The following is a 16689-nucleotide window of genomic DNA, read 5'->3' on the forward strand; positions in this document are numbered from 1 at the left end:
CTGTTTTTCGGTTTCTGTGTTTCAATATATATCCAAAAATTTAATGATATGTTCACAGTACATCTGTTTTGTAATAATAAATCATGTGCACAAGACTACACTGGTCAACTGTAACACGATATAATGTACAGGTTATTATGTCAACATAACAGTAAAAGTGTAATTATAACTTTTAAACTAAACTGGGTGCACTCGTTTAATATTCTAGTATAAATGGTATTGTGAACATATTTAATTCATGGATAGAAAATCGCTGTGATCCGTCCATTCGTTTTTCAAATCAACAGGAGAGCTGCATTTAACAGGTGGGGCACATTTCTTTATACGGACATGTATTATTTAGCATACGTATGCCCCGTCAATGCATGTATTAGTGTTTGTTTACAAATAAAGCTTTTTTTTTAATTTTGGCGTTTGACCTATCCACTGAATGATTTGCAATGCATGATGTACTACTTGTCTATAACTGACACGCTACTTAATTTTTCACTTATTGCCAGAAAATAATTTTTCTTACTTTTTTTCTCTCGATTTCTTGGTGATATCACCTCTGAATATACTCATTCTGTCAAAAGAAACTTTTTGCTGTATATAAATATATTCAAAACAAATTCCTAAAAACTTTCATGCAAAAACTTTTATTTTATGAATGGACATGTGTAAACTAGGAATTATGTATATCCCCATTGTGAGGCCCCTGACATACTGTAATTGCGTGAAGTCTTTGTTGTCGACAGCCAGTGACCGACACGATATCATTTAAATATCAGATGTCCATGTCCACACTGTTATGAAACTCATTCTAAAAGTAAACTAACTCTAGTAATGCATTTCATGCATGTGATATAGATAAAATACATAAGAACAGTAAAAGTTATGTCCGGTCGTCTCTATTAAAAGTTTGTTTCCTTGATAGGTCTCGTAATACGTTTGAACTTTTAATTTGTAAAAAAAACCATATTTTAGATATTCCATTCAAACATGACCTAGCAAAATAGGATCAGAAATCTGATATATTCTTACTTTTCGCATATACAGCATGTACAGTTTCCTGTTTGTCCTATGCGACTCTCTAACCATTCATCACATAAAATACTGTTTTTAACTGACCAAAAACAACACATTAAACTCCATAGTTATCTGTATGTTCATCCCAACTCCTTTGTTCTAACAAGGGTGATCTGAGTCGGATCACCCCTACCAGATCACCCTACCTTGAGTTTTTTTGTTTTGCATGCTTTCTTTTGTTCTGTAACATTTTGGCGGGAATGTCGAAAACACAATAAAACTTAGAAATATTTATGCAGAATAAAGACTAACTTTCAAAATTTATGTAGAAAAAATCCATTATATTTCCAGCGTCTATGCGGGGAATCGAACTCAAAACCTTAAGCATATGAAGGCACGATTCATAACTCTTCACCAGGACGACTGGATACAAATTCTCAGTTAATTTAACATATTTAAACATTTTATCCGGGGCTCATAAAGGGCATATACTATATAGTAATATATAAATAGATATAAGAAGATGTGGTATGAGTGCCAATGAGACAACTCTCCATCCAAGTCAAAATTTATAAAAGTAAACCATTATAGGTCACAGTACGGTCTTCAACACGGAGCCTTGGCTCACACCGAACAGTAAGCTATAAAGGGCCCCAAAAAATTACTAGTGTAAAACTATTCAAACGGGAAAACCAACGGTCTAATCTATATAAAAAACGAGAAACGAGAAACACTTATGAACCACATCAACAAACGACAACTACTGAACATCAGATTCCTGACTTAGGACAGGTGCAAACAAATGCAGCGGGTTTAAACGTTTTAATGGTACCAAACCTTTACCCTTTTTCTGAAACAATAGTGTAACATCACAACATAGAAAGACACACTATAAAATATCAACTGAAATAGCTTAACTCAATCAAAGGACATATTAACACCATTGAACATACACTGAACAAATAAATTTGACCTATGACACAATGTAAATACAAAATAAATAAACTAAGGGAAGAATAATAAAAGTAACAGATTATATCGGTAAGAAATGTTAAACAATTAAAGAAAAACAATATGCTCGAACAAAAATACCATCCATTTGCAATAACTTTAAACACAGGTAAATGAAAATAATTTTAATTAATTAATTAATTTTAAATAATTTTAATAAAATAATAAAGTATATTATAATTATTGTACGGCATTCTGAACTAGATGTTATGAAGCGTAAATGTTTTTTTTTCAAATAGTCTAGACGAGCTGGAATGTAAAATAGTTATCCCACTCGGACTTGGTGTGTCAGTGTAAGATCACCCTCCGGCCTCCTGCCGTCGGGATGATCTTACACTGACACACTGCGTCCTCATGAGATACCTATTACGGAATCCTAACCGACATACGTATATTTTTACCATGATGTGAACAGTATTTACCTGGAAGAAGACACCTATACAGTAAACTAACGTGATGTAAATAGTCTTTACTTAGGAACAGAATTGAGTGCAGACATATTGGATCGATCTGCGCATACAGTGATCTACGTGATGTGAACAGTCTTTACTGAGGAGCATTTATATTGTTAACCTCTCATAAAGTTTTATAAAAGTTAATTAAATTGAACACTTTAGTTACTTGAAAAGTGCTGCGTCAAAGCATATACGTTGATTACTTGAAAAGGTGTTGCATCTGAGTATATATTAGATTTTGATGTGACAGGTATTTGAATTTTATCAACCTGTTACATGAATGTTAGTCACTATTGTTAAGATCACTTCGCCAGTTTCAGATCATTCAATACTAAAACTATAATGAAAGTTAAACACATCATAATAATCCAACGAGTTAACTTGGATATAGAAATTTGATCATCCCTTGTTTGCTTCGGTCCGGCGATAAAACCCTTGCAAACATGCTTCGGTCGTTTGGCTATGCGGATGTACAAATACGTACACGTGCCACGTCTGATTTGAATGAGACATTAATTCCGATTCTAGTGTTAGGTAAGTGCTTCACTCTCTGCACGTTGAAGAAGCCTTACAACAGCCCTCTGAAGGGTCCGTATCTGGTCTGTTGCAAGGTAAATGTTTGCCCCTTTAAAACATACCATCATTTCTAGCATTTACCTTACCTACCTCGACCATACTTTGCAGAAATTACCTTGTATACATTGTTTTTTTTTTCTTGTCCTGCATACGCATTAATGATTTCCAACGAGTGTTAGTTCGTGTGGACTCTTTGGCTAAAATGGCTGCATTTTCATATCAAAATTTACTCTGAGTACAGACAAACCTGTGTATCTGGAAAAGTTTTAAGGCATAGCATGCCCTAGATAAATAAAATTCAAACATATTTTATGTTTTAGAAAATTAAAAACTTAACAGGATTTTGCACTGCATTTTTTTTTCCTTCCTCCAGAAGGTGCCAAAATAAGTTGGGAAAGAGGTTTGAGAACTTCCCAACAGGAAATATTTGATGTGACTTGTATTGATTGACATGGACAATAGATGGACAATAGATAACTGACAATAATTGGTGATTTAAGCTGTGTACCTGAGTGGACCATATCAAGTGAAACTCAACTGTTTATTAATTTTATCATCTTCTGCAGGGACGAAAAAAAGTGCACTGCAAAATCCTGTTAAGTTTAAAATTTTCTAAAACATACAATGCATTTGAAATTTATTTATCTAGGGCATGCTATGCCTTAAAACTTTTCCAGATGCACAGGTTTGTCTGTACTCAGAGTAAAATTTTGAGGTGAAAACGCAGCCATTTTAGCCAAAGGGTCCACATGAACCTTAAGTAAACATCAATAATCAATTCAATCAAAATTTGAATTGAAGACTGCAGTAACTTCAAAATGAACTGCATCTACATAAACTTATCATAGATAAATATTGATATTAAATTTGAAAAGGACCGGCACTTGCATTTTATCAAGCTGTTACATGAATGTTACTGTAAATTCAGAAATTATTGCGAGGTTTTTATTATTGCGAGTAATACGAATGGATGGGTATCGAAATGACAAGAACTCGCATTCTGATATCTGATGCTTAAATATGTACGCTTATTTTCCTAAAATCGTATTTTCCTAAAATCGCAATAATTTATCTCGCGATTTAGTCTATTTTTCAAAAATCGCATTAATAAATGCACGCAATAATTTCCAAATTTACAGTTATCGTAATTGTTAAGATTACTTAACCAGTTTCATATCATACTATTGTAATGTTATAAGAAAAGTTAAGGACACAATAATGCAATATGAGATTGTAACTTTCAAAAGGACGGTGCATGTTATGTTAATGAGTGGGTAAACTTTGTAATTGGAGCAAATTCATTACATTATTTACGCATACCTTACCATATCGAATGTGTTAAAACAACGATTCTATAAGTGTACTTGTATATTTATCATACATAATCCAATACCCAATATCGTATTACGACATTGTCAACATTTTGCTGCCTCCTTTATTTCATATGCTTCTTTAAAGTAAAGAAATAACGTTTTATTGGATTTCAGGGGATTCCCGTGTCGACGAGATTCCCCACCTTGGCATGAATCATCTTTTACTAGTCAGACAACACAATGCTATAGCAAAAAAACTTCAAGAAATCAACCCAAATTGGTCGAACGAAATAGTTTTTCAAGAAACCCGGAAAATTATCATAGCATTAATTCAACACATTACGTATAAAGAATATTTACCAATAATGCTTGGTAAGAAGGCAATGAACCGACATAGTTTACGTATTAGCAGCGGAAGAAATCCCTTCAATGACCAGTACGACCAAGGCTTAGACCCAAGAATTCGAAATTCTTTTGCAACCGCTGCTCTACGAATAGGACATACCTTGATCGTACCAAGTCTAGCTTACTTATCTAGTGAATATGGAACTTTGTATCGAGAAAACCTTGACGACAACTTCTTCAGTACTCATATGATTCTGAAAGACGATGGACAACATACAGATAATATTGCAAGATGGCTAACACATGAACACTGCATGAAAGCGGACAGGTAAAATTGACAAGTTATGAAACGGATTGTATTTATGATATATATATATATAAGTTTGACATCGAACCCTAAATCATATTCATGGCTGTCATTTTGTATATCGAATAAAATGATCACGAATGAAGAAGTAACGGTTGTGACATATTGCGATCGGATAGGGAAAGATCTGGTATCAGATCGTAAATATCTGTGAAAAATCTATACTATTAACAAAAGGCGGGGAACAAATCTGAAACTTAGAAATATTTCTGCCAAAATGCTCATACATTATTATCAATTCAGAGTAAAAACATGTTAAAAAGTTTTCCATTTTTACTAAATTACAAAGGCAGAGTGTATATCATCATTTCATTGACAATAAAATGTAAACAAACATTTTTTTTTTCCATAATTTAAATGACTAAATTGTTATTCTCTGAACGATGTCTATTTATATTAATTTTTTTAATGGCCCCTAAAATTATTTTGATGTAACTTAATCACAAAAGTTGGAAAAATTGGAATATCTATGTAAATTCGATGTCTTTAATAAAAGATCTGGAACCTTTTTTTGATGGTCAAGATAATGATGTTGAAAGATCAGATGCTGCTTATTTTTTTGGTCAATTGCATTGAAAGCTGTCAAATAATTCTGTAACTAACTGATAAAATATCATTGTAAAATTGGTAGAGCAAAAGATTGAACTTGCATGACTTATTCCGGTTCACTTCTATTGGGAAATAGGGCTATGATTTTTCAATGCCATTGGATCTTACTCTCAAGTAAGGGTATGCAACACTTTCTTACGAATGATAAGTTAAGACTGCTTGATCTGGTTACAATCATTTATATGCGCAGCCTTTATATCTACCAAAGGAAGTCTCAAGTCAATTTTTGTACAAAAATAGTGGTGAAAACTCTTCTTCTTGGTTAAGAAACTCACAAATGATGAGAAATATCTTTTTGTTATATCATTTTAATGAAAATGATTAACAGGTATAACATGCTATTCCAAATTGAAGTTCGGGGATTGGATGTCAAATTTGCGGCATGTGCAATTTGGAAAACATGTAGTAAATCTTTTTTTTTATCACAAAATATGAGAAGTGTCTTTACATGCTAGGATTAAAAAAATTAAATATAGGTATAATATGGAATTCAAAATTGATTCTACAATTTTTTCCTTTTTTTAAAAATCATAAAGGAGGATGTATGATCCTTATAGCCATTATTTAACTAACCCCTGATAGTGCAAGAATAGTACAATTTTTCAGGTATCAAAATTATGTAAACATGGCACATAATTACAGGGAGGTCAGTTGCGATATCACTGTAACGTCATTAATATGTCTTATTTGGCCTGGAATGGCAAGTTTACACTTATTTTTGGTCAAAATAGATATAACTCAAGGTCTTATCCACAAAGATATTTTACACACATTAGCATTTTTGTAAAATACCTCTTGTATCAAAATATCTTTTTTTATTGTAAAGTATTATCTCATATCTAAGTGATAATGTACAAGATCTCAAAATGAGGCTATTGTTGCAGTCTTTGTAGTTTTACACTAAAAGCATGAGGTTTAAAGCCATAATGCAAATATGTAACACAAAATTCAGAAAAATAAATACTGATGTCTGACAGTCTGGTGTCGTATAAACATCTGAACGGTGTCTTATAAATATCTGAACAGTGTCACTTGACAGATTTATAATACTTTTTGATTTTTGAATTCAAAGGACCAAAAATAATCTTGATATACCTTCTCCTGTTGAGAAACCCTCTTCTGTTGAAGGATTTGAACGAAATTGAAATAGGTATATTGTCATTTTGCTTAGTTTCTTTTGTTACCTATTCTGACTTCGGACTAGGACTTCTTTTAAACTGAGTTTTACTGTGCGTATTGCTGTGTGTTTGTTTATTCTACATTCGCTAGAGGTATAGGGGGAGATATCACAAAACATGTTTGACCCCGCTGCATTTTTGCGCCTGTCCCAAGTCAGAAGCCTCTGGCCTTTGTTAGTCTTGTATTTTTTTTTAAATTTTACTTCATTTTTATGTTTTGGAGTTTAGTGTGCCGTCCATTTTCATTGAACTAGTACACATTTTTGTTTTGTGGCCAGCTGAAGCCCGCCTCTGGGTGCGGGATTTTCTCGCTGTATTGAAGACCCATTGGTGGCCTTCGGGTGTTTTCTGCTCTTTGGTCGGGTTGTTGTCTCTCTGACACATTCCCCATTTCCATTCTCAATTTTACAATATGCTATACTTCTAAGTGATAAGCGGTATCCAATTTGAGTTTTATAAAACAAATCCAACATTCTGACAAAAATATTAATATGTTTTACGTAACTGAATGGCTTATATTTATTTTAAAACGATATGCTGTAGATTTTTCCAGCCTGAAGTACGAAACAAATTGTTTAAATTGGAAGGAACAAGTCATGATTTAGCTGCTCGAAATATTCAGAGAGGACGAGATCATGGTCTGCCAGATTACAATACATGGAGACAATTTTGTGGTTTGATACCAATAAAATTTAGCGATGATCCTATTTTCGATCACGATAAAGAAAGCTCTGATAAAATCAAAGAACTGTACAGGTATGAATGTCTCAAGTGTCTACTATAATATAAACCTATTTCATACTTATTTTATTGAACAAACATATATATCATGATAAATCATCGTTACACTTGTGAACATATCAGAGTCAAATAAATAAATTTGAGAATGGAAATTAATAAAGCATTTCAGAGCATCATAATCTATAAAGACCTAAACAGAACAGAGCTTTTGAAAGTTTTGTTTAAGTAGTATAACCTTATGTAATTGCTGAAAATTGAGAAACCAAATTGTTCATTTTGATCATGACATTACCAAAGCTCTGAATACTGTGCAGATGCTATAGTCGGTGGCCGATAGTCAAACAGCAGGGGCAAGTGCAAGTGGTAATAATGTATTTGTATTATACAGATGTCAGTACGCACAAGTGTTCTATAATAAGTTATCCTACGATATTAACGCTCGAAACGAACAGCTTCATATAACATACGCTATGTAATTGGTGATAAAGCAATCATAGATATAAGAACTATAAGTCGTAAAGGAAGAGGCAACATAATAGCCAAATGCAAAAAATGCAGAAAGGCAAACAATAATCAACATAGGTAAAATAAAATGAATTGCACAAAAAAACGGGTTTGAATTTAGAAGCTCTGGAGGGTAGGCAACTGATGATCCACTAGCAGTACCCGTCGTCTTTCTTTTGAAAATACACTTATGTAATATCGGTTCATATCGAATGCAATTGTCCTTTTCTTTCTGTTGTCTGAGATAAAACACACAAGGTTTAAACCCACTAAATTGTAATGCTTTTATTTTCAGACACGAATCACACATTGATTTGTACGCTGGAGCTATTTCTGAAACAGCAAAAGCAGGTAGTTTACTAGGCCCAACCTTCCAATGTATATTCGTACGTCAGTTTCAAGCCCTGAAAAGTGGCGATAGACACTGGTATGAGAGACCTCGTGGAAAGGCGGGATTTACTCGGGGTATGTTATTAGAAGTAGCAAACGAATGAAAAAATCATCTTACATTATTATTTTATTCCTTTGCATGATATTAAGTAGACTCATTATTTTAGTTTAATCGTTAATGAACGGATTGTTAGTTAAACTTCTACAAGGCAGATAAGTTTTTTTTTTTTTTGTTCAGTTAGCTTTAGCTTCAGTGAGCTTTATTTGCTTTTTGAAAAATTATTAGTACTGGTATTTGTATTTTATATTCACATGCACTCTACAAGAGAAGGGAAAGATACCAAATGACATTCAAACTTATAAGTCGAAAATAAACTGACAATGCTATGGACAAAAAAAAACCGAAAAAAACCAACAGTACACAAAACATAACATAGAAAACTAAAGACTGAGCAACACGAACCCCACCAAAAACCGGGGGTGATCCAAGGTGCTCAGGAAGCGTAAGCAGATGCAGCTCCACATGTGGCACCCATTGTGTTGCTCAAGAAAAGTACAAACACAGTGATAAGTCTAAATCGCTAGGCCCAATTTGAGTAAGAGGACGGGATTGTTGTTACAACTATTGGAACATATTTGTTGTCATCTGTGAAACAGATATTCCATAACGATCAACCAACTCGTGGTGGCGTCCATAAAATTTTCGATTGGGTGATTTCAACTTCATCACTTGTAACTTTTGGTTCAATAGCTTCTTTGTAAGCAGCAACCCTCTATCAAGGAAATAATGACTCTAAACTGTTTATATGTTTGATAAATTTTGATGTTATAAGAAACTAAGGTTTCAACTCCCTCAGGCAAAGTTGACCTTAGATATATTTGGCTATTTTGTTAGGCCCTTTTTGGTTATATAGCTCTTCAACTAATTAGGTTCTTATACATCCTTGGCTTTCAAATATTCGGCTTTGAGCGTTCCTGCTGAAGATAAATCCATAAAATCGCTTCGGACGCATGTTGTTTTCATTTTTTTGATAACCTAAAACTCGTTGGTTATAAAAATGTATTTACGTCAAAGTTATTACAATCGAATGAACTGAAATCTTTTCTAAGAGTTTAAAATCAATTGAAAAATATTTGCATTTCGTACATATTAAAAACCTTTTTATTTAGCATTAAAGGGAGTCGTCATTCTTACATGTTATCAATTTGTCTTTAATGTCGTTTAACGCTTACAGCGGATTTTTTTAATATCTAGGTTCAAAGAAATTTCGTATGAATAATGAAATAGAAATTATAGGTCCATAATCAAACAGAAAATTGGTTTTCCATATATAAGTAACACTCTCTTTATCCTGAAGTAACATCCATACATTTCGCGTAAATAAAATATTAAATTAATGTTTACTAAAGACTAAAACACTAACCAGCATGTAAAAATATTACTTTGTCCACCTCGACTAATCTGGTAGAATTGAATATATAAGGTAAAATGATTTCACCAACCTAGTGCAGCAATCCGACGTACGGAAGATATCTTAAATCATAGTTTTGAAAACACTATAAAAAAGAACTATTCAGGGGATATATAGAAAAAGTATTAATATAAAATGTCATCCATCAAGGTAAGTTTAATCAACTTTACATTAATAAAATTGAGAATGGAAACGGGGAATGTGTCAAAGAGACAACAACCCGACCAAACAGCAGAAAACAGCCCAAGGCCACCAATGGGTCTTCAACGCAGCGAAAAATCCTGCACCGGAGGCGAGCTTCAGATGGCTACTAAACAATGTTATTCCACTGTTTAAACATATTGATAGTTTCATCAATATTTGATTGGTTGAGACTATCCCACGTGTCATTGGACAAATCTTCATATTCCATTCTGAGGATCATATTCCCCTCTGAAATATCGGGATTACTTCGTGCGACGTTACGCGCGGTTAATGTACATAACGTTTTGAACTTCTTATTCTTCTTAAAACAGCTATAGCAAAAATCATTATCATGTTCAAATTTATTTCAGACGATAAAACAAAAAGACTTATAATTAAAGTTTGATCCTTACTGTTTATCAATGGGTATGTCGTGTTTAGTTTGACTTACAAAAACAAGCGGATAAGAAAAAAAATGTATGCAAAATAATATTTAATGTATTGATAGGAAACAAAGCATAGGCAGTGGAATAAAACATTCATTTCCCTTGGCCTCGGGAGATATGAAGATTTATTCACCCTCGAAAGATCATATTTCCCTCGGGCAGAGCCCTCGTGAAATATGAATATTCTTGGGTGAACAAATCTTCATATCTCCCTCCGGCACGGGAAATAAATGTATAATGTATACTAGTTCAGTTAGAAGTAGCATGATATGACAGACAAACAAAATGCTAATAATTTAAATTTTCTTTATCATAGATCAACTTAATTCCATTAAATCAATGAGATTGTCAAAGATGTTTTGTGACAATTTTAACCTAACAAAGATTCAACCTAATGCATTCCTGAAGAGGTAAGCTTACACTACACCAAATTACATGTAAAGAAAAGACGTTTTTAAGACATAAATTTACACTATGATAATGTAATAAAAAGTTAAACGCGTTTTTCTGGCAATTTGGTATCGATCACAAATGCATTAAATAACATATATTTTATTTAAATAAAACATCGCCAAATCGTATATATATAAAAAAAAATAGCAAATCAAAGCTGAACGAGAATCAGGATCCCCTATGATTAAATCGAATCACAAAAATCTTGAGTTCATCTGTGATCAACAAAACCTGACACGAAATTCTGCATCATGTACATGATATAACAGAAGGGTCCATAAACTTAAAAAGTGATATTAAAAATATTCCTGGTTGAATTTTTGATGTTTTAATAAAAGGCAGCTTAAAATATAGTTGCACCAGCTTTTTGATGATAATAATCTGTATAATTTGTAAGATACTATAGAACAAGATGAAACGAAATCTTGTACATTATCTTTGATGTTTTCTTTTTTCACAAATGCATCTGTATACCACCCTAATTTTGACAAACTTTCTATTTGAAATCAGCTACATTTACCTAAATTTTTATCAAGTTTATACCATCATTAATAATCCCTGAGTCTTGATAATCGTATTTAGTAAAACGAAACATGTACAAATACATAGCATGAAAATTAAACTCGGGGGCTGGATTGTCACTTATGAAAGAGTACATATTCGTTGTCTTCTTTGACACATATATTTTGCACTGTTCATTCAAAATCGACCCTATGTTATATTGGAAAATATTTACTTAAACCATTCAAAAATGTTAAGTCATCTTTTTCCCGAATCTGTCCACGTTGTCGAATTTGTATTTATAATATGGCCTAACCTATAGCATGTGGTATTAAGCCTTTTTTTTATATGAGATAGTTAAAATAATTTGTTAATACAAATCACATATTAGTTCAAACTTCTTGTCATTATTCTTTAGAAGCCGCTACATGATGTTTGCATCTGATGAGTAAAGGAACCGGTTGGCGAGAAGATGTCGGTAACGAGAGTAATGATCATGAATGTGTTCCAATAAAATGTTTATCAAACAAAACAAAAATATGTTGTTGATTGGGGAATCAGAGCATTGTGATGAAAGATAGTAGTTTAAATCGGTGTTCAACTGTGCATTTTTTCCGTGACAAAATTAAATTTTAACTCCGGGATTTGGAACCAACTTTCAGATATTCCAAATTATATATTGATTTTTTTTATGCAAAAGGAAAACCAAAGTTATCTGAATCATTTTAAAATGTGACCATGCGTGATGACTTGTCTTTGACATGAGTTATCTTACAAAATACGAACAAAGCAAAGAAAGTAATATTATTATTTATTGGATTGAAATAAACAACCTTTTATGAAAGATTTATTTCAAATACTAGTACACGTATTTCTTCTTTTTCAGAGGCAGGAAAGTATATTGCAAAGATGTCCCTAGCCTCAATTTAGAATTGTGGAAAGATATGTCGCAATAGTTACAAATGAATGAATAATTTATCATCAGAAAAATAAAGTAGCCAACTGTAATGAAATACAGAATTAAACCTATAGATATTAAATGTTTCTTCTTCCAACAAAAAACTCATTAAAAATATTAGGTTTATAATTTGGTACGCCAGATGCTGATTTCGTCTACATGAAACTCGGCAGTGACACTCGAATCAAAACAGTTGGAAGCCAAATCCAGTCCAAAGTTATAGAGCATTGAAAATCTAAATTTTCGAAAAGTTGCGCCAAACACAGCTACGGCCATTTATGCCTGGGCTAGAAAATCTTAGTGTTTTGAATAATTCGATATTTTATAAATATTAAATTTACAGAAAATGAACGATCAATAATATTTTATGTCAACAAAATGAGTGTTGAAATTTGGGCTGGTAATACCCTCGGTAACGAAACGTCCACCAGCACTGTGTCTACATAAGACTCATCAATGGAATTTGAATTAAACAGTTTGAAGATCAAATAAATTCGAAGTTAAAGAGCATTGAAAACCAAAAATTTCGAAAAGTTGTGTCAAATACAGCCTAGGTTTTTTTTTTTTTTAAACCTTATTGTTTCGAATAAATCAACATTTACTGAACAGAAAATGTACCGTAAATTCACGATTAAACACAAAAGTGATTACTATTATGGATACAAACCCTCCAGTAACCAGTGCTTCATTACTGTCATGAGTTAAATTACATATAAAAAGTTAGAATATAGCAAAGTGCTCTCGACCAATGAAATTGTAGGATTTGATGCTTCTTAATTGTGAAGAATGAATGTAAATCATGTTCTTAGTAAAGGATTATCTTATTATTTGGGTCTATCTACTGTTCAAAACAAGGAGTTTCTATAAATGAGTTACAACTGCCCCGAAGCACATTTATCGGATTGAAAGGATTTATCACACAGTGATTGAAACTGACTAAAAGTTGAATTGTGAAACAAACAAATAACTCAAAATAAGTTAAAGTTTACTGTGCAGTAAATTTAGTACCGTGAATATTATTATGAAAATATTAATAACTTCAAATTACTAAATAAGTAAACAATATCAAAGCATTTGCAAAAAAAGAAAAAAAAAACAGCTTTAAAATACAAAAATACCTTAATCTTTAGTTTTCCAAAAACTTTGATCACTGGATCAGCGGTTGGGAAGAATAGTTATTTCCAATATTTCGATAAAATAACAAAACAAAACAAAACAGGAATTAAACTTTTAAAAACTTTTAAAGGCACTTTATTTGAACATTTCCCTGATATAATTAAATAGTATTTGATGTAAAAAGCCGGACCAAAAACTATTGGCTGTTAAATAAAATTTAGTTTAAATGTATCAATTGATTTAAACTGTAAATTAAAAAAAGGATAATTCCTCACTAAAATATTACATGATTTACATTCATACTCACAATCAGGAAACATATACAATTCCTACATTTTCTTTGTTCTGTTGTGCTACCTAATATGTATAACACATTTTTTTTTAAATATTTCCCAAACAATAAGAAAGTCCTTACATCACTAAAACTAATCCATCAATGAAATGCCTAAAAAGGAAGTCATGCATTAAATATAAACATTGCACTGACAATGAAACTAATTATTAAATACAACCAATTTAGAGATCATTTAAGCCTTGAGCACTTTACAATATTCGAAGTTTGTAAGAGAATGATAATCCCTTACTTCATGATAAGTACTCGCTAACGCTCGTACTTAATCATGAAGAAAGGGATTATCATTCTCTTACATATACAAAACAAACGTCATTACCCAAGCAATATGCAGAATACAATATACAAAACCAACCACTAACAATCGACTACCACATTAACTCATCCGAAAAACTAGACGAACAAACAAATAAATGAAACAGCGAACATCACACAGTCTTAATAGCCTGACTTGCATGGAATAGTTACAAAATGTATCGAGGTTAAACCAGTTGTTTGCGCTTACAACCCTTTTCCCTTATTGGCTATGTAGACCATATTTCGTTATAGTAAACGAAAGGAAACAGTTGTCTACCGATGCTCATTTGATGAACATGCATAAGGAATATACAAATCAAGATAAGATATTAAAAGAAGACACGAAGGAATAGCATGATCTTCTAACGGAGCGAGACCGGGTGTATTGACTTGATAATTGTCTCATTATATGCCATCACTCGCCATCTGAATCCACGCTCAGTCAAAATGTCAAATTTGGGAATATGACACAATTGCTAATTGTACAAATCAGACAACTATTTTGATAGCAAAAAATCTAAGACTGCAAAAATAAAATCGTGTGAGTTGAAACACAGACACTTCATATCGGTCAACGAATTCGTGATAGTGATTGTCAAACTTGTGTTAGGTGTCGATTCCAGTCGATTTTGTTCGGGCAGTTTTTGCGCCGCAGGAGCACATCTCTGTTAATCATGTCCATACATGCACGCGCGTAACGCATCAATTGAGATATGTTAACGCCATACGATGGGGTAAAGAGTATATTTCACCAGAGAAACGTCAAATTTAAAATGGGAAAGCTGAAATCGTCATGTTTGTCATAGATTCTTGTTTGAAGTGGTCCATCTATTTCAATTTCAAGAAAACTACCTTTTTTGTTTCAATAGTATTCTTAATGTCAATACAATAAGAAAAAATGTATCAGGCATCGCAGAGATATCACCCACAGTACAACAGACACCCCCAACCACCAACACCCGTTTAAGATAAGTCGGGTACAAATATTTTCCTCCTAGTCCTTACTAGGCGAGTGACATTTTTCAAACTGACGCTTAGTTAACGACTTTAATGCACCCACCTAACATACGGCTATTTTATATATCATTCGAAAGCTTATTATCTGTACTTTCTATTTTGCCCGGTCGTCAATAATTCGCATGGTGCATTTTTTGTTAAATCAAGATAAAATGTCAAAAATGGACATTCCCAAATTTCACAAAAATTAAATAAAATGTTCTTTGCTGATTCTTGTATGATATTTTTAAACCTCATATGGATATAATAGAACATAATACCATAATTCCAAAAATATCAATTGCGCAATATTTGCAGAAAAAATGCAATTTTTAAAAAATACTTCAAAAATTATAAAATTGCGGTAAAAGCAAAATATTTCTTCAGGTATCAATATTTGTATGTCAAAAATAGAATAAATTTATCATTTATAGGTGAAAGTTAAACTGCAATCAATATCAAATTGATGAGAAATCAGCCTTCTAAGGAAGCTTTTGCAGTTGCCCTAAATACCACCACCTGCAAATAGGAATCATTTTGCTTTTCATTGTTTAGATAACACATCGATTGTTGTCAATATCAGGAGAAAATAATTTTCCATATTAAAAAAAATGGTGATAAAAGTACTTATGGAATATACACGGTATATGCAGTAAAAATATGTTTTGTCGATGTCCAAAGTGGAATATTCGAATGACTACTGTTTGCAACGCGCATTACTATCACAAATACGGCTATTTTTTTGTTATCACGTTATTGCACACTATATAACAAATGTAGTTGTTTTATCAGTAATGACAGAAAATTGATATTGTGGAAGAATGATTACCCTTCCTGAGCAACTTCATTGACCACCGGTTTAAGGTAGTGTTCGTACATTTCGGTGTAGTGTTTTGAGGACTGTTGTTTGTCCTACTTTTATCGCTTTGGTTATGGTGTTATATGTTTGTTTATCGGAAATGTAGGAATCATCTTGTCCCTACGCCCATTTGTTTCATTATTATAAAAAAAACTTTGTAATGAGCAATACTCCTCCTACTTCGCTTGGTTAATTTAAGTGACGTTCGAAGTTTTGAAGTGTACATATGGAGATTGTATATGAAGGGATTTTGTTCATGATAAACACATTAAAATAAAGTTAAATAGCAAGCAATTAGAATCCACCATAACAAGACTGTTCTTAAGTTATCTCATTTTAACGCTTGTTTTCCTCACATCTAAACATACCATTTTGTATGGGTGTTTATATCAACTAATATCAGACACTTATTGCAGTTATATGAGATCTTCGTACGGTAAATCGTACCATTAGAAAACCAAACAGATTATAGCCTGCGGCAAAGCATTGGAATGTAAAAAAAGAAAAGATTTTACTTATTCGTGTTATTGTTTGGATACAGTTTTATGGGTTTTCTTTA

General features: G+C 32.4%; 1 protein-coding gene across 14 annotated transcripts in view; it reads left to right on the forward strand.

The window, feature by feature from the left end:
* Window positions 1–16689, forward strand: part of LOC127730614 (peroxidasin homolog pxn-1-like) — a 296701-nt gene that overhangs the window by 171329 nt on the left and 108683 nt on the right. For 9 of the 14 annotated variants that reach the window (XM_052239096.1, XM_052239098.1, XM_052239092.1 and 6 more), the window contains 5 exons: window positions 4538–5036; window positions 7406–7618; window positions 8403–8572; window positions 10915–11008; window positions 12439–12592. In XM_052239096.1, coding sequence (XP_052095056.1) covers window positions 4538–5036; window positions 7406–7618; window positions 8403–8572; window positions 10915–11008; window positions 12439–12508 — 1046 coding nt within the window. In that variant the 3' untranslated portion in view covers window positions 12509–12592. Of the gene's footprint in view, window positions 1–4537; window positions 5037–7405; window positions 7619–8402; window positions 8573–10914; window positions 11009–12438; window positions 12593–16689 lie in introns of those variants that run through there. The other 5 variants (XM_052239088.1, XM_052239091.1, XM_052239087.1 and 2 more) reach the window with 2 other exon arrangements.

This window comes from Mytilus californianus, unplaced genomic scaffold (assembly GCF_021869535.1).
Source record: "Mytilus californianus isolate M0D057914Y unplaced genomic scaffold, xbMytCali1.0.p SCAF_2, whole genome shotgun sequence".
In the NCBI taxonomy this organism is placed as follows: domain Eukaryota; kingdom Metazoa; phylum Mollusca; class Bivalvia; order Mytilida; family Mytilidae; genus Mytilus; species Mytilus californianus.